Source organism: Anomaloglossus baeobatrachus, chromosome 11, assembly GCF_048569485.1.
Source record: "Anomaloglossus baeobatrachus isolate aAnoBae1 chromosome 11, aAnoBae1.hap1, whole genome shotgun sequence".
NCBI lineage: Eukaryota > Metazoa > Chordata > Amphibia > Anura > Aromobatidae > Anomaloglossus > Anomaloglossus baeobatrachus.
This window is the reverse complement of record NC_134363.1, coordinates 35,888,792-35,910,979: the sequence shown is the minus strand read 5'-3', so window position 1 is coordinate 35,910,979 and position 22,188 is coordinate 35,888,792. Positions and strand designations below refer to the sequence as shown.

Here is a 22,188-nt window from a genome sequence, read left to right as displayed (position 1 = left end):
ATCTTGAGCCCCTGGTGATGGTTTGTACCTCCATGGAGTAAAGAAAGAATGGAGCTATCCACAATGCTGTAGTAAATTCGGAGTAGAGAGGATGAGCTGGGGTTTCCCCTCTCCGAGGAAAAGCTCAGTTGACTCATATGATAGTAAAAACATCTGTATATTGATGGGAAACCCCAGAGAAAGCTGAAATCCCTCTGGATTATTGCCGGTTGTGCGTGTCTACGGTAGACGTTCCGAAACCTACACCCAATTATAAGTCCCGGTGTCCCCCTTTGACCACCAGGTATAAATGCAACGTTGTGATCCTCTTTCCTTCCTCCATTGGGTGTGGTCCTACCCGAAATATTTTTCATAGATGTGGTCATACACGGTGTCGGAATGGTGGTAAAACCCCATTGTTTTTGCAGACATTTGCGTTTGCGTTATTGCGGCAACCTGTGATCGCAGCCTTTACATCTACACATTGGATGGATTGTGATAAGATAATAATAATTCACTGAGCCGCACTGTGGATTATACCGCCACACAGTACATTTCAATAAATTAGAATATCATTTCAATAAATTAGAATATCATCAAAAAGTTAATTTATTTTAGTAATTTAATACAAAAAGGGAAACGCATATATTATATAGAGTCATTACACACAGAGTGATATATTCCTATATATTATATAGAGTCATTACACACAGAGGGATCTATTCCTATATATTATATAGTGTCATTACACACAGAGGGATGTATTCCTATATATTATATAGAGTCATTACACACAGAGTGATATATTCCTATATATTATATAGAGTCATTACACACCGGGATCTATTCCTATATATTATATAGAGTCATTACACACAGAGGGATCTATTCCTATATATTATATATAGTCATTACACACAGAGGGATCTATTCCTATATATTATATAGAGTCATTACACACAGAGGGATCTATTCCTATATATTATATAGAGTCATTACACACAGAGGGATCTATTCCTATATATTATATAGAGTCATTACACACAGAGGGATCTATTCCTATATATTATATAGAGTCATTACACACAGAGGGATCTATTTCTATATATTATATAGAGTCATTACACACAGAGGGATCTATTTCTATATATTATATAGAGTTATTACACACAGAGGGATCTATTCCTATATATTATATAGAGTCATTACACACAGAGGGATCTATTCATATTATATAGTCATTACACACATAGGGATCTATTCCTATATATTATATAGAGTCATTACACACAGAGGGATCTATTCCTATATATTATATAGACTCATTACACACAGATGGATCTATTTATATTTTATAGAGTCATTACACACACAGGAATCTATTCCTACATATTATATAGAGTCATTGCACACAGAGTGATCTATTTCACGTGTTTATTATAAATTAGTCATTACACACAGAGGGATTTTTTTCACATGTTTATTATATAGAGTCATTGCACACAGAGGGATCTATTTCAGGTTTTTATTATATATTATATAGAGTCATTACACACAGAAGCATCTATTCCTATACATTATATAGAGTCATTACACACAGAGGGATCTATTTCTATATATTATATAGTCATTACACACAGAGGGATCTATTCCTATACATTATATAGAGTCATTACACACAGAGGGATCTATTTCTATATATTATATAGTCATTACACACAGAGGGATCTATTTCTATATATTATATAGTCATTACACACAGAGGGATCTATTTCTATATATTATATAGTCATTACACACAGAGGGATCTATTTTACGTGTTTATTTCTGTTAATGTTGATGATTATGGCTTACAACCTATGAAAACCCAAAAGTCATTTTCTCAGAAAATTAGAATATTACAAAAATGATGTTACACTCAGAAATGTTGGCGGCTCCTGAAAAGTCTGTACAGTAAATGCCTCAGTATTTGGTCGGGTCCTGTTACATGAATTCCTGCATCAATGCGGCAATGTGGCATGGAGGCGATCAGCCTGTGGCACTGCTGAGGTGTTATGGAAGCCCAGGTTGCTTTGATAGCCACCTTCAGTTCGTCTGCATTGTTGGCTCTGGTGTCTCTCATAGATTCTCTATGGGGTTTAGGTCAGGTGAGTTTGCTGGCCAATCATGCACAGTGATACTGTGGTTAGTAAACCAGGTATTGGTACTTTTCGCAGTGTTGACAGGGGCCAAGTCTTGCTGGAAAATTACATTTCCATCTCCATAATGCTTGTCAGCAGAGGGAAGTATGAAGTGCTCTAAAATTTCCTGGTAGACGGCTGCGCTGACTTTAGTCTTGATAGAACACAGTGGAGCTACACCAGCAGATGACATGGCTCCCCAAACCATCACTGATTGTGGAGACTTCACACTAGGCCTCAGCACCTTGGATTGTGGCCTCTCCATTCTTCCTCCAGACTCTGGGACCGCAATTTCCAAATGAAATGCAAAATTTACTTTCATCTGAAAACAACACCTTGGACACTGAGAACAGTCCAGTTCTTTTTCTCCTTGGCCCAGGTAAGACGCTTCTGGCGTTGTCTATTGGTCATGAGTGGTGACACAAGGAATGTGACACTTGTAGCCCAGGTCCTGGATACGTCTGTGTGCGGTGGCTCTAGAAGCACTGACTCCAGCAGCGTCCACTCCTTGTGAATCTCCCCCAAATTTTTGAATGGCTTTTTCTTAACAATCCTATCATGGCTGCAGTTATCCCGGTTGCTTGTGCAGCTTTTTCTACCACACTTTTTCCTTCCATGCAACTTTTCACTAATATGCTTGGACACTGAACAGCCAGCTTCTTTAGCAATGACGTTTTTGTGGCTTACCCTCCTTGTGGAATGTGTCAATGACTGACCTCTGGACATCTGTCAAGTCAGCAGTCTTCCCTATGATTGTGTAGCCTACTGAACCAGACTAATGGACCATTTCAAACGCTTAGGAAGCCTTTGCAGGTGTTTTGAGGTAACTATTCTAATTTTCTGGGATAATGACTTTTGGGTTTTCATTGGCTGTAAGCCATAATCATCAACATTAACAGAAATAAATACGTGAAATAGATCCCTCTGTGTGTAATGATTATATATAATATATAGGAATAGATCACTCTGTGTGTAATGACTCTATATAATATATAGGAATAGATCCCTCTGTGTGTAATGACTCTATATAATATGTAGAAATAGATCCCTCTGTGTGCAATGACTCTATATAATATATAGAAATAGATCACTCTGTGTATAATGACTCTATATAATATATAGGAATAGATCCCTTTGTGTGTAATGGTTGTATATAATATATAGGAATAGATTCCTCTGTGTGTAATGACTCTATATAATAAATAGGAATAGATCCCTCTGTGTGTAATGACGCTATATAATATATGCATTTACCTTTTTGTATTGAATTACTGAAATAAATGAACTTTTTGATGATATTCTAATTTATTGAGATGCACCTGTAGATCCGTTGATTTTTAGCAGATAAATTCGGTGTCTCCAGGGACTTACAGTAATTATAGATCTTATAGGTTATTGTGAATAAGTATGTGTTGTTTCTCGAGAAATCTCTCATGGGATCGTACTTGTCACTGTGTATAATACATGTTATGATGTCCATGCCGTAACCTATAACATGTTTTTCTCCTACAGATCGCAATGGCTTATCCAGTCAGTTCCCAGCCCCAAACCATCCCATCATATGGCACCAGTAGCAGCCAGTGGAACTCTGACGTCATGGACTGCTGTGAGGATATGGGAATCTGTAAGTCCTCCTAAATGCCTTCTTTTACCCTGTGATAGGTAAAAGCTAGGAAATAGCCACCATATTGAAGGCAAAATGTGAGAGAAAAGTGAGTAGACTGGATGTCCAACACTAGTTAAAACCTATAAGATAGCCACTATATTGAAGGCAAAATGTGAGAGTACAGAGAGTAGACTGGATGTCCAACACCAGGTAAAACCTAGAAGAAAGCCACCATATTGAATGCAAAGTATGAGAGAAATGAGAGTAGACTGACCATCCAACACTAGGTGAAACCTAGAAGATAGCTGGCATATTGAAGGCAAAATGCGAGAGTACCGAGAGTATACTGAGCGTCCAACACCAGGTAACACCTAGAAGATAGCCACCATATTGACGGCAAAATGTGAGAGTCTACAGAGTAGACTGGACGTCCAACACCAGGTAAAACCTAGAAGATAGCCACCATATTGACGGCAAAATGTGAGAGTCTACAGAGTAGACTGGATGTCCAACACCAGGTGAAACCTAGAAGATAGCCACAATATTGAATGCAAAGTATGAGAGAAGAGAGAGTAGACTGGGCATCCAACACTAGGTCAAACCTAGAAGATAGCTGCCATATTGAAGGCAAAATGTGAGAGTACAGAGAGTAGACTGAGCGTCCACTACCAGGTAAAACCTAGAAGATAGCCGCCACCATATTGAAGGCAAAATGTGAGAGAACAAACAGTAGACTGGATGTCCAACACTAGGTGAAACCTAGAAGATAGCCACCATATTGAAGGCAAAATGTGAGAGTACAGAGAGTAGACCGGGCGTCCAACACTAGGCAAAACCTAGACAATAGCCACCATATTGAAAGCAAAAGGTGAGAGTACAGAGAGTAGACCAGGCGTCCAACACAAGGTAAAACCTAGACGATAGCCACCCTATTGAAGACAAAGTCTGAGAGAACAGAGAGTAGACCAAGCGTCCAACACTAGAAGATAGCCACCATATTGAAGGCAAAATGTGAAAACAAAGAGTAGACTGGACGTCCAACACTAGGTAAAACCTAGAGGAAAGCCACCATATTGAAGGCAAAATGTGAGAGTAGACTGGGTTTCCAACACCACAAAGTAAAGATTGAGGTCTCCATCAGGGTGCAAGGTCAAAGATGGCTTTGTGCCATTGCTACATCTCTGGAAAATGGGGTCATATTGCCACCCTAAAAGTACAGCGACATCCAAGTTGCATAAAGTCAAGACTAGTTGGATTTTTTCAACTGATGGGTTACAATATATCCTCATTCACCTGCCATCTTTGGCTACGCTATCTGTGCCCCCGTCAAAGTCATCGTGTACCCCCGCTCTTTAAAGGGTGTTCCCCATCAGAAAAAAAAACTTTTATGACACCTACACACAGGAAATTATGATACAGGCGCGGTCACAACGATCTCATGACAAGCCTCACAAAGTCTCTTGTGAATGGAGCTTTAGTGAGCATGTGCGACCACAGTCTATAGGAGTGGTGGTCGCACATGTTCAGTTCACACAAGTATCATCTACCCTGTTAATATCAACAATCTGTAAGATTTTACATGACTGTTCATAGTTTTAAGTATTTATTTTTCACATATTCTTTTTCCAGGTCTTTGTGGAGCATTTGTCCCCTGTATTTTGGGATGTAGAGTGGCTAAAGACTACGGAGAGTGCTGTTGCCTGATGTGTCTTCCAGGCACAACAGTCGCCATGCGGACTGGGCTGAGAGAAAGACATCACATCCCGGTAAGATGTAGATTAAACAGACAGTTTTAGGTGTCGTAATAATAAAAAAAATCTATATTGCTGCTTTGTTCCAGAAATAGCGCCACATTGTGACTACTGGTCACCCGTGGTATTGCAGAAATGCCCTTTATGGATCTAAACTTTTTTTTTCCTTTCTTTTTGCATTACAGGGAACTATCTGCAACGATTGCGTGTGTTTCACATTCTGCGGACAGTGCACACTGTGTCAGTTGGCTCGTGAGCTAAAACACAGGCAATAAGAAAAAAGTAAGAAAGGAAATGATAAGAAAAAGGTTTTACTTGTGAAGACATGCCGAGCATCAATGGACTGACTGATTGTTGTGATATACGTCCCTCAGGGGTGGAACTGGAGGGATGTCACCATCATCCTTATACAATATCCAATGGGGAATAAAGCGGCACCATATCATATAGGACACATCCAAAGCAAGAACCACTACTTTTCTGACCTGTTTGGACATTTGGAACGATCCCTGCACTTCTGCCATGTCTTCATATGATCAGTGAATGGGTGACAATCTCCAATGGACCCCAACCTGTGATTCCCCAGCTGCTGCAGAACTACAACCCCCAGCATTTCCTTACATGTTTGGATTGAGGTTTTGGAGCAATTAAGAGATCCATAGATTGGACAATACTCCAGTGAATTGAAACCTGCAGTAAAAACGTTCTCACATTCCGGAGTTTGATGTTAGTAATTCTATTTTTTTAATTTTTTTGCTATTTCTTTAGATGTTTGCACTGTATAAAATTAGATTATAATAAATATATATCTAAATATTGTCGCTTATTTAACCTACTGTGATTTATCAAAACTGCTGTAACATTTAGTTGTGATTCACACAAAACCTGGAGAAAAGCACGGTCTTTATGCCATTGTAGCCCCCCAAAAAAGTCAAAGATATTTCTGCTGCACATACCAGTTTAGTATGTCCAGGAACGGTCCTGAGTCTCATGCTCTGTAACTTCCCATTCTCTCTTTGCGTAGGTGATTACTCAGTATTCTACCACCATAATATGAGCTAGATCTGTGTTACCCAGGGAAGGGGGTTCTCGGTCCCGGGCAGTACTAAACGGGAATGTCACTCTGGTGGCCGTTGCCCGTTCCTGTGCTCTGGGCCCCTTTTGAAAATGGGAGTATTTCCAGGGGAGTAAGAGTTTCTGTCATGTGACGTCACCTGCGGGTTGCGGTTAAGGATGGAGAACCGCCGCTGCTCAATGTGGGTACTCCCAGGGCCGGTGGTAGCGGCAGCTGGGATGGTAGGCCCTCCGCAGGTAAGGCCGTGCCTAGGAGATGTAATGGGGCAATAATGGAGACCACACCAGGTTGTCCTTAACAGTCTCTACTCACTGTGGACCTAGTGGTTGCTGGTTCAGGTCCCAGGAGGACCAGTGCCAATGTAGTGACCCAGGTTGCTCTGTCCCCGGCACTCTCAGTTGATTGGGTCCCCGTAGCATTGAGCGTTTGGGAGCCCCGACTGTCCTTTTGGGGTACAGTCTCCTTCTCCGTACGGTGGGCAGTGCGGACCCTGCGGGGAGGTAAGTGTCCGAACACCAATCCTAGTTTACTGCTGATGCCCCCGGATTATTTGGTTCGGTGAAGTCCGTGAAGGTGTCCTCACTGGGCAGGTATTTTCCAAACAGTATAAAACTTGCGCTTGACCTAGGGCCCTGTGCCCTGTTCGTGCTCCAATCCCAACAATATCTCGGTACCCGTCCTGGCGACCTCTCTCCTGAGCCCCTGGGTCACCGTAACACGAACCCAGCTCAGGCACATCCGCACATCTCTCCTGTGTTCTCCCAACTCTCAATTGACTGACTGCTGACCCCTCCTCCAGGCTGGCTATACCCAGGGATTCGTTCCCATGGCGACCATCCCCTTTATGTGGTTAACCCTCTATGCCCAGTGTGGAGTGGAGAACTAGGATTTAGATTGTGTTTTGGTGGAATCGGCACTGGTACTACAGGTCCCAGGGGGTAGGTCCTACATCCCCAAGAGGATGCAGTTCCCTATAGTGCCCTGAGAGTCTCAGGGGCACTACAGATCCTCCTTTCCCTCACTTCACAACATCCATTGTCCAATGACTTACCTTGAACTTAATGTTATGCCTTATGCAGTTCAACAGGCAAAAGAGAAGGAGCAGTGAGGTGAAGACCCGATCCCCATTTCCTGTAAAGAGATAAAGACCCACCCAAAACTTCTTGTGTAGAGACAAAAAAACGTGTGCACTTCCTGTGTAGAGACAAAGACCTTCCCCCACTTTCTGTGCAGATTAAAAGACCTGCCCAATTTCCTGTGAAGAGACAAAGACCTGCCCCCCACTTCCTGTGCAGAGACAAAAACCTGCCCCCACTTTCTTGTGCAGAGACAAAGACCTGCCCCCACTTCCTGTGCAGAGACAAAGACCTGCCCCACTTCCTGAGCACAGACAAAGACCTGCCCCCACTTCCTGTGCAGAGACAAAGACCTGCCCCCACTTCCTGTGCAAAGACAAAGACCTGCCTCCACTTCCTGTGTAGAGACAAAGAGCTGCCCCCACTTCCTGTGCAAAGACAAAGACCTGCCTCCACTTCCTGTGTAGAGACAAAGAGCTGCCCCCACTTCCTGTGTAGAGAAAAAGACCCACTCACACTTTCTCTGTAGAGACACAGACCCGCTCCACTTCCTGTAGATACAAAGACCCTCTCACACTTCCCATAAAGAGACAAAGACCCACCACCACTTCCTGTAGATTGACAAAGACTCGTTTACACGTGGCAGGTGCGTTTAGACCAACAGATATCTGACGCACTACAAAAACACACCTCAACAACACTACAGACAAGGGGGACATTGGGGAAACAATAACAATAGTGGGACCTGGACCTTCTCTCTGCCGACCGACTCTCTATCATTGTGGTTGGTGGATGAATTTTTTGCGGCTTTGGCCCTTGTATACAGTGACCCTGATGGCGTCACGCTTGCAGAGTCAAAACTCCATAAGCTCCAGCAAGAGGTGCGGCCAGTGGAGGAATGTTGCTCAGAATTCCGGAGGTGGACCACTGACACCCAGTGGAATGACCCTGCACTTAGAAGTAATTTCTGTCAGGGTTTGTCAGGTAGGCTTAAGGACTCTCTGGTGCAATATGCTGTCCCAGAGTCGCTGTAGGCTGCTATTATCAGACTGCGAAGGTCCATGGTTATTTGGCCTCTCCCAGCCTAAAAATAGCAGCCTGCAGCTGCCCCAGAAGTGGCACATCTATTAAATGCACTAATTCGGGCGTTTTGCCCAGATTCTTCCCAATTTCAATGGTGCGGTAGCAATCGGGGTAATGGTTTATGGTTTACTAACTCAGTAAGTGTAAAGAGAAAAAAATAAATATTATTTTTTAAAAAATCACTCCCTTGACCAATTTAATAAAACAAAAATAATATGCAGCTCCGAAGTACTCCATGGAATATAAAGTCCACAAAGGAAATCTGAAAGACATAAAAAAGGAGGAATAAAAACAAAAGATTCCCTCATTCACCAATTTATCATATATGAGAGTTTCCACATCTGATGTAATCCAGGGTTTCCCACACTGTTCCTCGATTACATGCCTCAAAGTCTATGGAGACTCAGAACGAAGCTCAACCAAGACTCTATAGGCTTTGAGCAGCAGATGGTCCTGGAGCATGCTGCTTACCCAAGGATTGTGATACGCGGTGATGTGAGGAATGTCACTGCTTATCACAGGGATGAGTGATGACATTCCTGACATCACCGATCATCACAGTCCCCGGGTCAGCAGAGTCCAGCGTGTGCCAGGACCGGCAAAGCCTATGGAGCCTTGTTCTGAGCCTCGTTCTGAGCCTCCATAGACTTTGAGGCATGTAAGCGAAAAACAACATGGGAAATCCTGGATTACGTCAGATACGGGAACTCTCATATCTAATAAATTGGTGAATCAGGGAGTCTCTTGTTTTTACTTCTTATCTTTTCCTCTCTTTTAATGTCTTTCAGGTTTCCATTGTGGACAATGTTAGATTTTGTAGACTACTTTGGACCTGCATGGTTTTTTTTTAATAAAATGGTGAACCAGAGAGAGAGTCGGTGTCACCCATGTGACTAACAGGGTTTACCTAGTGCCTGGTAAATCCCCAGAAGATGTTACGACACACAGGGATCACAAGGGTCACGTTACAATGGAGGTCCCTGGGAGAGGGGTGAGGGGACACCTCCTGAACTCACCTCAAGCTCACTCCTGATCTCAATAGTTTCCCTATACAGGTTGTTGCAACCTGTCACCGAGCCTAACCCTTACAACACCACAAACAAGGAGATACTATCAAATAACTGTAGTGAATCTGCCAGAGGCAAGGCACTGTGACCTTCTGACACCAGATTCACTCGGGGTCTCCCATAAATGAGATACACCCATGACAGTGGGTGAGTGATTTTTAAAATGAATTTTTTTTGTGTCTTCTTTGCTCTTTACACTTATCGGGGTACTACTGAGGGTGTCTGATAGATGCCTCTCCTTTACTAACCCCTGGGCTTGATGCCAGCTGACACTACACAGCTGACATCAACCCCATAAACCATTACCCCAATTACACGCATATCAGGGCAATCAGGAAGAGCTGGGCAAAGCACCAGAATTGGCGCATCTAATGTGATTCTACACTTCTGGAGAATTTTTGGAGGATTTTTTTTATACGGTTCTGCTCCAAAAGACACCTGAAAAAAAAATCCCTCAAGAAAAGACCTCTTTGTTGTTCATACATTCAGTCTTTTAGACATTTATTCTTCTGCTTCAGGTTTGAAAAACGCCTGGCGGGAGAACAGAAGGTGCACATCACTTCTATTACGCTCCATTCAAAAATCTGAAAAAACAAAAATAAATCTCCAAATCTCCTTGACAAAATTTTTCAAAAAGTCTTAAAAAACCCCTCCTCCAAATTCTCCCCGAAAGAAGAGTCATCATTTCCCTGAAGCCGTTTCCAATACGAAAGTCATTACTTTGGAAAATACTCTTGCAGTCTGCGGCCTCCGGCTGATAAACTAAAAAATCAAGTTTTCCAAATCCACTGAAGAAAGATGTGACAGGTATCAGTGATAAACAGAAGAAAGGAAGGAACAAGGGGGGAATGGGGGAGATAGGAGAGGTGTAGGGATGGTTTACATGTCCATCATCTTCTTGTGGACGCTCCCTCATTCCAAGTGTGAAAAAAAAAAAGAATTTGGGAGTAGTGAGGGAGGTAGCCATGATGTCATAATCCCTCTCTGTATCCTCCCAGTGTAGTTTCAGGTCCTTTATAAAAGCCTAAACCTGAGCTGAACTGTCACAATTCCTACAGCGTCTTCCCCTGCGACATCTCTACAGCACAAGTAAGTGTCAGCTCTTCAGACCACGGTCATCTGCCTATTGCTGTGGTCATCACTTTGACATTGGAGGTGACTTCAACAGTGTCTATCCCTTTATTTATCTATCTATCTATCTATCTATCTCTCCATCCCTCTATCTATCCCTCTATCTAGCTATCTATCTCTCCATCCCTCTATCTATCCCTCTATCTATCTATCTATCTCTCCATCCCTCTATCTATCCCTCTAACTATCTATCTATCTATCCATCTTGCCATCTATCTATCCATCTATCTATACATCTATCCCTCTATCTATCCCTCTATCTATCCCTCTATCCATCCCTCTATCCATCCCTCTATCTATCCCTCTACCCATCCCTCTACCCATCCCTCTACCCATCCCTCTACCCATCCCTCTATCCATCCCTCTATCCATCCCTCTATCTATCTATCCATCTATCCATCCATCTATCCATCTATCTATCCCTCTATCTATCTATCTATCCCTCTATCTATCTATCCCTCTATCTATCTATCTATCTATCTATCCATCTATCTATCCCTCTATGTATCCATCTATCCATCTATCTATCCATCTATCCCTCTATCTATCCCTCTATCCATCCCTCTATCCATCTATCTATCCCTCTATCTATCCCTCTATCTATCTATCTATCTATCTATCCATCTATCTATCCATCTATCTATCCATCTATCTATCCCTCTATCTATCCCTCTATCTATCCCTCTATCTATCCCTCTATCTATCTCTCTATCTATCTATCCCTCTATCTATCTATCTATCCCTCTATCTATCCCTCTATCTATCCATCCCTCTATCTATCCATCCCTCTATCTATCCATCCCTCTATCTATCTATCTATCTGTCACGGCCGGGCGGTCGGGTAGACCCAGGAGGTGGATCCACTGGACCGGACTCTAAGATGGTGGTAAGGAGTCCGGCAGCTGAAGCACTGAAGGGCGGCAGAACAGTCCGTGCAAGTGAGGGCAGCGGAGGAGTCCCTGGGACCACGGAGTCACAGATGGTGGTACTGGTGACGTAGCTCAGGTTCGGAAGCCGAGATGATAGTAGGCGGGGTCCGGAACCTCTGGAGCGGGATGACGGGTCACCGCAGGGATCCGAGATGGTACGGACTGTCAGTTGGCAGACGGACAGCGTGCGGGGTTCAGGACACGGCAGACTGGATGGCGCGGCAGGTACGGCTCTACAAAGAGAGATAGGTGAGTATAGGCACATAAACACCAGGAGACCTGACTCCTAGCTCAGGGAACACGAAGATCAGGCCCCGCCCCCTTGGACAATGACCCCCTATATACCCTGTACCTGTGCAACCTCATTTCCTGTTAATGGACGCTGGCCCTTTAAGAAAGGGTCAGTGACCGCGCGCGCGCCCTAATGCGCATGCGCGCCGCCCGAGTGCCAGAAGCCAGGGAAGGAGGCTGCGAGGAGGACGCAGGGGAGCCGGCCAGGTCCAGGGAAGCTGTCGGGCGCCGGGATCGGGGTCCAGGGACCCTGGGACGGACGGGATCCGGTGGCTGGAGAGCGGGGAGCGTGGCAGGTGAGCCGGGGAGCGGGGGTGAGGACCCGGGAAGCGTGACAGTACCCCCCCCCCCACGCCCCCCTCCCCGCAACCGGGACATGAAGGCACGGATAAGAGGAGTGCCCACGTTCTCCCTGGGCTCCCAAGACCTATCCTCAGGACCATACCCCTCCCAGTCCACCAGGAAGAACTGCCGACCTCGTACGGTCTTCATGGCCACGATATCCCTTACCGCATAGATGTCATCATCGGCAATAGGTGGAGGAGCCGGACTGGCAGCAGCGGAGAAAGGACCAAGGACAACCGGCTTGAGCAGGGAGACGTGGAATGAGTTGGGTATCCTCATCGTGGCCGGGAGCTGTAGCTTGTAGGATACCTCATTGATCTTGCGGAGGACCTTAAACGGCCCGATGTAGCGAGGACCCAGCTTGTAGGACGGTATCTTCAATCGGATGTACTGGGAAGCAAGCCAGACCAGGTCACCAGGAGAGAAACACGGAGGATCCAGACGTCTCTTGTCAGCGTGTTTCTTCATCCGCTGGGAAGCGCGCCCAAGGGACGCCTTGACAGAGTCCCAAATGGTAGCAAAGTCACGGACAGCAGTATCAGCAGCCGGGACATCCGATGAAGGGGATATAGGCAGCGGGACGGCGGGCTGAAGTCCGTAAACAACATGGAAGGGTGATTTGGAGGATGACTCACTGACGTGGTGGTTATGGGCGAATTCAGCCCAAGGCAGAAGCGAGGACCAGTCGTCGTGATGGGCGTTGACATAGTGACGTAGGTATGAGGTCAAGATTTGATTGACCCTCTCCACTTGGCCATTAGACTGAGGATGGTAAGCAGAGGAAAAGTCCAGAGTCACTCCCAGATGTTTGCATAGAGCCCTCCAGAAGCGGGAGGTGAACTGGGTTCCTCTGTCGGACACGATGTGGGATGGAAAGCCATGCAAGCGAAAGATGTGATGTATATAGGCTTCCGCGAGTTCCTGAGCTGAGGGCAGTCCGGCCATAGGAACGAAGTGGGCCATTTTGGAGAATCGATCAACCACGACCCATATGACTGTGTGCCCGGAGGATAATGGCAAGTCCGTAATAAAGTCCATAGCTATGTGTTGCCACGGGACTGAGGGTATCGGCAGAGGCAGAAGACGGCCATGGGGCAAGTGGTTGGGCGTCTTGTTCCTGGCACAGGAGGAGCAGGCAGAGACAAAAGCAGCGACGTCCGTGCGAAGGGATGGCCACCAGTAATGGCGTACAATCGCACCCCATGTTCTCTTCTGGCCTGCATGGCCGGCTGTTTTTGATGCATGACCCCAGTGTAACACTTTTTGCCTGTCGGTCTCAGAGACATAGGTCTTCCCGGGCGGTATCTGGGCTAGAGTGACAGGGGCCACCGGAACGATGTTGCTAGGACAGATGATGGGTTGGGTAGTCGCTTCCTCCTGCTCCATGGGCATGAAAGACCTGGACAAGGCATCAGCGCGTACATTCTTGTCCGCGGGTCGGAAGTGAAGCTGAAAGTCAAACCTGGCAAAGAATAAAGACCACCTGGCTTGCCGTGGGTTCAGTCGCTGAGCGGACCGCAGGTATTCCAAGTTCTTGTGGTCAGTGTAAATTATCACGGGATACACTGCACCTTCCAGGAGGTAGCGCCATTCCTCCAGTGCCAGTTTGACTGCCAAGAGCTCTCGGTCCCCGATGGTGTAGTTGCGTTCAGCCGCTGAGAAGCCCTTGGAGAAGAATCCGCAAGTCACCATCTTCCCGGAGGAGGATTTCTGCATGAGCACTGCTCCGGCTCCTGAGGAGGAGGCATCCACCTCCAAGGTGAACTGGCGGTTTAACTCCGGACGGTGGAGTACAGGAGAGGAAGCAAAAGCTCGCTTCAATGAGCCAAACGCGGCGTCGGCCGCAGGCGACCAGTCCTTTGGATTTGCCTCTTTCTTAGTCAAAGCGGAAAGTGGAGCAGTCAGAGCAGAGAAGTGAGGGATGAATTGGCGGTAGTAGTTGGCGAATCCCAGGAAGCGTTGGATTGCTTTCAGTCCAGAAGGGGGAGGCCAGTTGAGAATGGCGGAGACCTTCTTGGGATCCATCTGCAGTCCAGTCTCAGAGATGACGTACCCCAAAAAGGGGAGTGTAGACTGCTCAAAGACACACTTCTCATACTTTGCGTACAGGCGATTCTCTCTCAATCTTCGTAGAACCAGCTGTACGTGCTCTCTGTGGGTTGAGAGGTCCGGAGAGAAGACAAGGATGTCATCTAGATATACTACCACACAGGTGTAGAGGAGGTCTCGGAACACGTCGTTCACCAGTTCTTGGAAGACGGCAGGAGCATTACACAGGCCGAAGGGCATCACGCAGTACTCATAATGTCCATCGCGCGTATTGAACGCGGTCTTCCATTCGTCACCAGAGCGGATGCGCACCAGATTGTAAGCACCCCGAAGGTCCAGCTTGGTGAACACACGAGCCCCCCTAAGTCGGTCAAACAATTCGGGGATGAGCGGCAGAGGGTACTTGTTTTTGACTGTGATCTGATTCAGACCCCGGTAGTCGATGCAGGGGCGTAAATCGCCCTCTTTTTTCTTGACAAAGAAGAAACCTGCTCCAGCAGGAGAGGAGGACCTCCGAATGAATCCCCTTGCCAGGCTCTCTGAGATGTAAGCAGACATAGCCCTTGTTTCGGCTGGAGATAAAGGATATATCCGTCCTCGTGGTGGCGTTGTTCCAGGGAGCAGGTCGATGGCACAATCGTATGGACGATGTGGCGGCAGTACCTCGGATTCCTTTTTATCAAAGACATCCGCAAAGGTCCAATAGGCCGAGGGCAGCCCCGGTAGGTTCTCAGGAACCAGAGGTTGTCGGATGGGTTGTGTGGATTTTAGACATCTCTCATGACACGAAGAACCCCAGCGGGTGATGTCGCCTGTACCCCAGCTGACTGATGGTTCGTGGGCCCGTAACCATGGAAGACCCAGCAGGATCTGATGGGACATGTGAGGGAGGACGTAGAAGGCGATGGTCTCGGTGTGAAGAGCACCGATCCGCAGTTCAACCGGCCTGGTGGTCCAGGAGATGGTGTCAGAAAGGGGTCTCCCATCTACAGAGGCAATCACCAGGGGCTTGTTGAGTGGAATAACAGGCACTTGGTATTTGTCCACGGTGGCTTGCTGGATGAAATTGCCTGCTGCCCCGGAATCGAGGTAGGCCTCAGCCGTGAACCGCGTCTCTCCCGTTGTCACTTGCACGGTCCATGTGACCGGATCAGAGAGAGTCCCAGCACCTAGGGTGGCCTCTCCTACCAACCCTAGGCTTTGGAGTTTCCCGGCCTTTCCGGACAGGAACGGAGGAGGTGTGTGTCCTCACCACAGTAAAAGCAGAGGCCCTTAGCGAGCCGCTCTGCTCGTCGTTGTTCGGACTGCCGTATCCGGTCAATCTGCATGGGCTCGTGGACGGGAATCCCAGCGGTAGAAGACTGAGGTACGGAGGTCTTCTGTGGAGGAGAGGGATGCCGGACTGGACGTCTCTCCCGAGACAGCTCTTTGGAGCGCTCCTGAAAACGGATGTCTACTCGAGTTGCTAGGGCAATCAGGGCATCTAGGGTGGAGGGCACGTCACGGCCCGCCAACTCGTCTTTGATGCGGCTTGAGAGACCCTCCCAGAAGGCGGCTGTTAGGGCCTCATTATTCCAGCTGAGTTCTGAAGCCAACGTGCGGAAACGAATGGCGTATTGGCCCACCGTCAGTGTTCCTTGACGCAAGCGGAGAAGGGATGAAGCAGACGCAGAGGCGCGTCCCGGCTCGTCAAAAGTGCTGCGAAAGGCCTGCAGGAACTCTTGAAGATCCTTGGTCATAGGGTCCTCCTTTTCCCACAAGGGGTTCATCCACGCCAGCGCCTCGCCCTCCAGGTGAAACATTATAAAGGCGACCTTGGCTTGGTCAGAGGCGAACAGATGTGGCAGCTGCGTGAAATGAAGGGAACACTGGTTAATGAAGCCCCTGCAGGTCTTGGGATCTCCAGCATAACGAGGTGGTGAAGCCAACCGGAGTTGGGAAGCACCCGACGAGGCTGCCACTGGTGCGGGAGCCGTGGATTGTCCATTGGAGGACCTGGGTGCCGCAGGCGTCATGGAAGCTTGTAACGTGTACAGGCGGGTGTCCACGGAGGTCATAAATTGCAGCATGCGGGTCTGGACTTCACGCTGGCGTTGGAGTTCCTCTTGCAGGGCCAATAGTGCTGCAGCGGGATCCATGGCCTGATCTTACTGTCACGGCCGGGCGGTCGGGTAGACCCAGGAGGTGGATCCACTGGACCGGACTCTAAGATGGTGGTAAGGAGTCCGGCAGCTGAAGCACTGAAGGGCGGCAGAACAGTCCGTGCAAGTGAGGGCAGCGGAGGAGTCCCTGGGACCACGGAGTCACAGATGGTGGTACTGGTGACGTAGCTCAGGTTCGGAAGCCGAGATGATAGTAGGCGGGGTCCGGAACCTCTGGAGCGGGATGACGGGTCACCGCAGGGATCCGAGATGGTACGGACTGTCAGTTGGCAGACGGACAGCGTGCGGGGTTCAGGACACGGCAGACTGGATGGCGCGGCAGGTACGGCTCTACAAAGAGAGATAGGTGAGTATAGGCACATAAACACCAGGAGACCTGACTCCTAGCTCAGGGAACACGAAGATCAGGCCCCGCCCCCTTGGACAATGACCCCCTATATACCCTGTACCTGTGCAACCTCATTTCCTGTTAATGGACGCTGGCCCTTTAAGAAAGGGTCAGTGACCGCGCGCGCGCCCTAATGCGCATGCGCGCCGCCCGAGTGCCAGAAGCCAGGGAAGGAGGCTGCGAGGAGGACGCAGGGGAGCCGGCCAGGTCCAGGGAAGCTGTCGGGCGCCGGGATCGGGGTCCAGGGACCCTGGGACGGACGGGATCCGGTGGCTGGAGAGCGGGGAGCGTGGCAGGTGAGCCGGGGAGCGGGGGTGAGGACCCGGGAAGCGTGACACTATCTATCTATCTATCTATCTATCTATCTATCTATCTATCCCTCTATCTATCTATCCATCCCTCTATCTATCCATCCCTCTATCTATCCATCCCTCTATCTATCCATCCCTCTATCCATCCCTCTATCTATCTATCCATCCCTCTATCTATCCATCCCTCTATCTATCCATCCCTCTATCTAGCCATCCCTCTATCTATCTATCTATCTATCTATCCCTCTATCTATCTATCCATCCCTCTATCTATCCATCCCTCTATCTATCCATCCCTCTATCTATCCATCCCTCTATCTATCCATCCCTCTATCTATCTATCCATCCCTCTATCTATCCATCCCTCTATCTATCCATCCCTCTATCTAGCCATCCCTCTATCTATCTATCTATCTATCCCTCTATCTATCTACCCATTCATCCATCTTCCTATTGGAATCATACCCAGTAACAATTGCTATAGACGGATCCTTGGATAGAGTCTCCAGATGGGGAATTGTTGTAGCATTTTGTAAAGTTTATACTGCATGACTCGTTTGGAGATTTTGGCAAAAATGGAGCAGTTGTCCACAGTTATGAATTCAGATTCCAGTCCTTTTTCTAAGAAATTGGTTTTCTGCAATTACCTAAATTCTCTAGGTTCTACGGATAGTGCGGAAAACCATTAATTTGAATTGTAACTTTATCGATCGCCGCTAATTTGTAAGGTCTCCTAGGCTGGATCTACATAAGACTTTTTGGAAGGTCTCCAAACTGAAATTTGGGGATTATATATTATATAATATTGAATGATGTTGAGGAACTAACAAAGAAAAGATATTTTTCAAAATTACAAATAAACCTCCAACAGATCCCATCGTTCAACCTTACGTCATGGTTTGGCATCTGATGGAAACCATGAGGCAGTCTAGGATCCATCACACGACAATGGATCTCGTTGACTTATAATGGTATCTGTTGGATTCAGACAAGGTGTCCACTGTTTGCCATAGAAAATATTCAATGATTTCATGTCAAACATGACAATATCTGTGATAGAGGCTCATAAGAACTGATTCCTAGTCCATAGAGTCAGTTGGGTGATAGAGATTTCACGACCCCGATGTGACAAAACTTTAGATACTGTAGATTCTTGCAAAAAGTACTACCAAGTTTGTGCATGGATTTCTCCAACCTTTTTTGAGACAAATGGTGGAGTCACAGAAAAATCTGCCACATATGAATTCACCGTAACATGTCCCTGTCCTCCTGACCGAGTTATTGTGATTACAGTATTTACCAAAGTCCTGTGAGCTGTTAAATGGGAGTTAATGGACAAACATTGGTTTAGCGTAGTTGGCAATTTTTGTCTTTTTGATCCATCTACGTTGTACAGTAATAGGTCATGGATTTCATTCCAATCTTCGTTATGGTTAATTAATAGTCATTAACCAGAAAGGTCCTCAATGGAGTCTTCCTCATTCTATATAGTATCTCGAGCCCCTGGTGATGGTTTGTGCCTCCATGGAGTTAAAAAAGAATGGAGCTATCCACAATGCTGTAGTAAGTTTGGAGTAAAGAAAATGACCTGGGGTTTCCCCTCTCTGAGGAAAAGCTCAGTTGGCTCATAGGTCTTACATGATAGCACAAACATGTGTACATTGATGGGAAACCCCAGAGAAAGCTGAAATCCCTCTACGGTAGACCTTTTGAAACCTAAAAGGTTTCGGGACACCCCAATTATATCGGGACACATCGGGACACCCCAATTATAATGTCCCAGTGTCCCCTTTGGGCACCAGGTATAAATGCAACCTCATCATCCTCTTTGCTTCCTCCATTGGGTGTGGTCCAACCCTAAATATTTTTCATAGATGTGGTCATACACGGTGTCGGAATTGGGATTGTACTTGTCATTATATATAATACATGCTATAATGTCCGTGCCGTATCCTAATACATGTTCTTCTCCTACAGATCGCAATGGCTTATCCAGTCAGTTCCCAGCCCCAAACAATGCAATCATATGTCACCAGTAGCAGCCAGTGGCACTCCGAAGTCAATGACTGCTGTGAGGATATGGGAATCTGTAAGTCCTCCTAAAAAGTCTTCTTCTGCCCTGTTATAGGTAATAGCTAGGAGATAGCCACCATAGAGAGTAGACTGGATGTCCAACACCAAGTAAAACCTAGAAGAAAGCTACCATAATGAAGGCAAATTGTGAGAGTACAGAGCATAGATGGGACATCCAACACCTGGCAAAACCTAGAAGAAAGCCACCGTAATGAAGGCAAAATATGAGAGAACAGAGAGTAGATTAGGCATCCAACACTAGGTAATACATGGAGATGGCCACCATATTATAGGCAAAATATGAGAGAACAAAGAGTAGACTGGGCATCCAACACCACGTAATACCTAGAAGATATCTGCCACATTGAAGGCAAAATATGAGAGAACAAAGAGTAGACTGGGCATCCAACACCACGTAATACCTAGAAGATATCTGCCACATTGAAGGCAAAATATGAGAGGACAAGGAGTAGACTGGGCATCCAACACCACGTAATACCTAGAATATAGCTGCCATATTGAAGGCAAAATATGAGAGGACAGAGAGTAGACTGAGCGTCCAACACCACAAAGTAATGATTGAGGTCTTTATCAGGGTGATGGTCACAGATGGCTTTGTGCTGCGGCTACATCTCTAGAGCATGAGGTCATATTGCCACCCTAAAGGTACTGTGACATCCAAGTTGCAAAAAGTAAGGACTAGTTGGATTTTCGGAACTGGCGGGTTACAATACACCCTAATCTACCTGCGATCTATGGCAGCGGCACAGATCGCGTAGTCAAAGTCATCTGGAACTCCCACTCTTTAATGGGTTTCCCCTTGAAAAAAAACCCTTATAACACCTACACATAGGAATTTAGGATTCAGTAACGGTCATGATGATGCTTGAAACTCCTCACAAAGTCTGTATTTAGCTTTAGTGAGCATGTGCGACCACAGTCTGTAGGAGTGGTGGTCGCACATGCTCACTTCACACAGGGAATTTTGGGTCCTCCAATTTTCTGGATTGTGGGAGGTCATCAAGAATCCGTATGGCTTGTATATGACTGTTCATAGTTTTAGGTATTTAATTTTCCAATATTCTTTTTCCAGGTCTTTGTGGAGCATTTGTCCCCTGTATTTTGGCATGTAAAGTGGCTAAGGACTACGGAGAGTGCTGCTGCCTGCCGTGTCTTCCAGGCACAATAATTGCCATGCGGACTGGAGTGAGGGAAAGACATCATATCCCGGTAAGATTTGCTTTTTTTTTTATAACGGATACTGCCATATCTACGGTACAAACATTCAACTCCCACTATTGGAAATATTGCTGCTTTCTTCCAGAAGTAGCGCCACCTTGTAACTACTGGTCACCGGTGGTATTGCAGCTTTGTTTTTTTCCAATCTTACAGAATTGTCTTATTCTAAATGGTCTCTTTATTTGCATTACAGGGAAGTATCTGCAACGACTGCGTGTGTTTCACATTCTGCGGACCGTGCACACTGTGTCAGTTGGCTCGGGAAGTAAAACACAGAAAATGCTAAAAAATTAAAAATTGAAATGATGATAAGAAAAGGTTTTATTTGTGAAGACATGCCGAGCATCAATGGACTGACTGATTGTTGTAATATACGTCCCCCGGGTGGAATTGGAGGGATGTCACCATCGACCGCTTTATCCATATAGAACATCCAACGTGGAAGGGAGCGGCTCCATATTATATAGGACATATGCAAAACAAGACCCATTACCTTCATGACGTGTCTGGACATTGGGAACAATCCCTGCACTTCTGCCATCTCTTCATATGATCAGTGAATGGGTGACAAGCTCCAATGGATCCCAACCTGTGATCCTCCAGCTGCTGCAGAACTACAACCCCCAGCATTTCCTTACAGCGCATGTTGGGAGTTGAGGTTTTGCAGCAATTAGTGATCCATAGATTGGAGACCATTGCTGCACTGAATACAACCCTGCAGTAAAAACATTCCACATTCCGGAGTTTGATGTTCGTAATTTTATTTAATTTCTATTATTTCTTTAGATGTTTGCACTGTATAAAATAAGATTATAATAAATATATATATAAATATTATTGCTTATTTCACCTACTGCGATTTATCAAAACTGCTGTAACATTTAATTGTAATTCACACAAAACCTGGAGAAAAGCATGGTCTTTATGCCATTGTAGCCCCCCAAAAAGTTAATGATATTTCTGCTGCACATACCAGTCTAGTATGTGCATGAACCGTCCTGATTCTTATACTCTGTGACTTCCTATTCTCTCTGTGTTTGAGCAGGTGATTACTCTTAATCAGTATTCTACCAGCACAATATGAGCTAGATCCTCCTTTCACTCACTTCACAACATCCAATGATTTACCATGAACTTAATGTTATGCCTTATGCAGTTAGACAGGAGAGAAGGAGCAGTGAGACCAAGACTCAATCCCCATTTGCTGTAGAGAGATAAAGACCCACAAAAGCTTCCTATGTAGAGTCAAACAAAATGTTCACTTCCTGTGCAGAGACAAAGACCTGCCCCCACTTCCTGTGCAGAGACAAAAAGACCTGCCCCTTCCTGTGCAGAGAAGAAGACCTGCCCACACTTTCTTTGTAGAGACAAAGACCTGCCCCATTTACTGTATAGAGACAAAGACCTGCCCCGACTTTCTGTGTAGAGACAAAGATCTGCCTCCACTTCCTGT

At 46.1% G+C, this 22,188-nt stretch overlaps 2 protein-coding genes across 2 annotated transcripts in view; both read left to right on the top strand.

The window, feature by feature from the left end:
• LOC142256293 (cornifelin homolog) overlaps positions 1-6,324 on the top strand; it is a 12,784-nt gene extending 6,460 nt beyond the window's left edge. Inside the window, exons 2-4 of the mRNA XM_075327909.1 lie at positions 3,672-3,783; positions 5,395-5,531; positions 5,702-6,324. Coding sequence (XP_075184024.1) covers positions 3,678-3,783; positions 5,395-5,531; positions 5,702-5,791 — 333 coding nt within the window. The 5' untranslated portion in view covers positions 3,672-3,677 and the 3' untranslated portion in view covers positions 5,792-6,324. The remainder of the gene's footprint in view (positions 1-3,671; positions 3,784-5,394; positions 5,532-5,701) is intronic.
• A 4,516-nt stretch (positions 6,325-10,840) lies between these two features.
• On the top strand, positions 10,841-21,508 carry LOC142256035 (cornifelin homolog B-like). The gene is made up of 4 exons (XM_075327531.1): positions 10,841-10,906; positions 19,401-19,512; positions 20,590-20,726; positions 20,929-21,508. The coding sequence occupies exons 2-4, from the start codon at positions 19,407-19,409 to the stop codon at positions 21,019-21,021; spliced, it is 336 nt and encodes a 111-aa protein (XP_075183646.1). The 5' UTR covers positions 10,841-10,906; positions 19,401-19,406; the 3' UTR covers positions 21,022-21,508.
• The last annotated feature ends 680 nt before the right edge of the window (positions 21,509-22,188 follow it).

Coding starts and splice junctions, on each gene's coding strand:
- LOC142256035 (XM_075327531.1), top strand. CDS start 19,407: ATGGCTTATCCAGTCAGTTCCCAGCCCCAAACAATGCAATCATATGTC. Junction 19,513..20,589: donor CTGTGAGGATATGGGAATCT/GTAAGTCCTCCT, acceptor TTCTTTTTCCAG/GTCTTTGTGGAGCATTTGTC. Junction 20,727..20,928: donor GGGAAAGACATCATATCCCG/GTAAGATTTGCT, acceptor TTTGCATTACAG/GGAAGTATCTGCAACGACTG.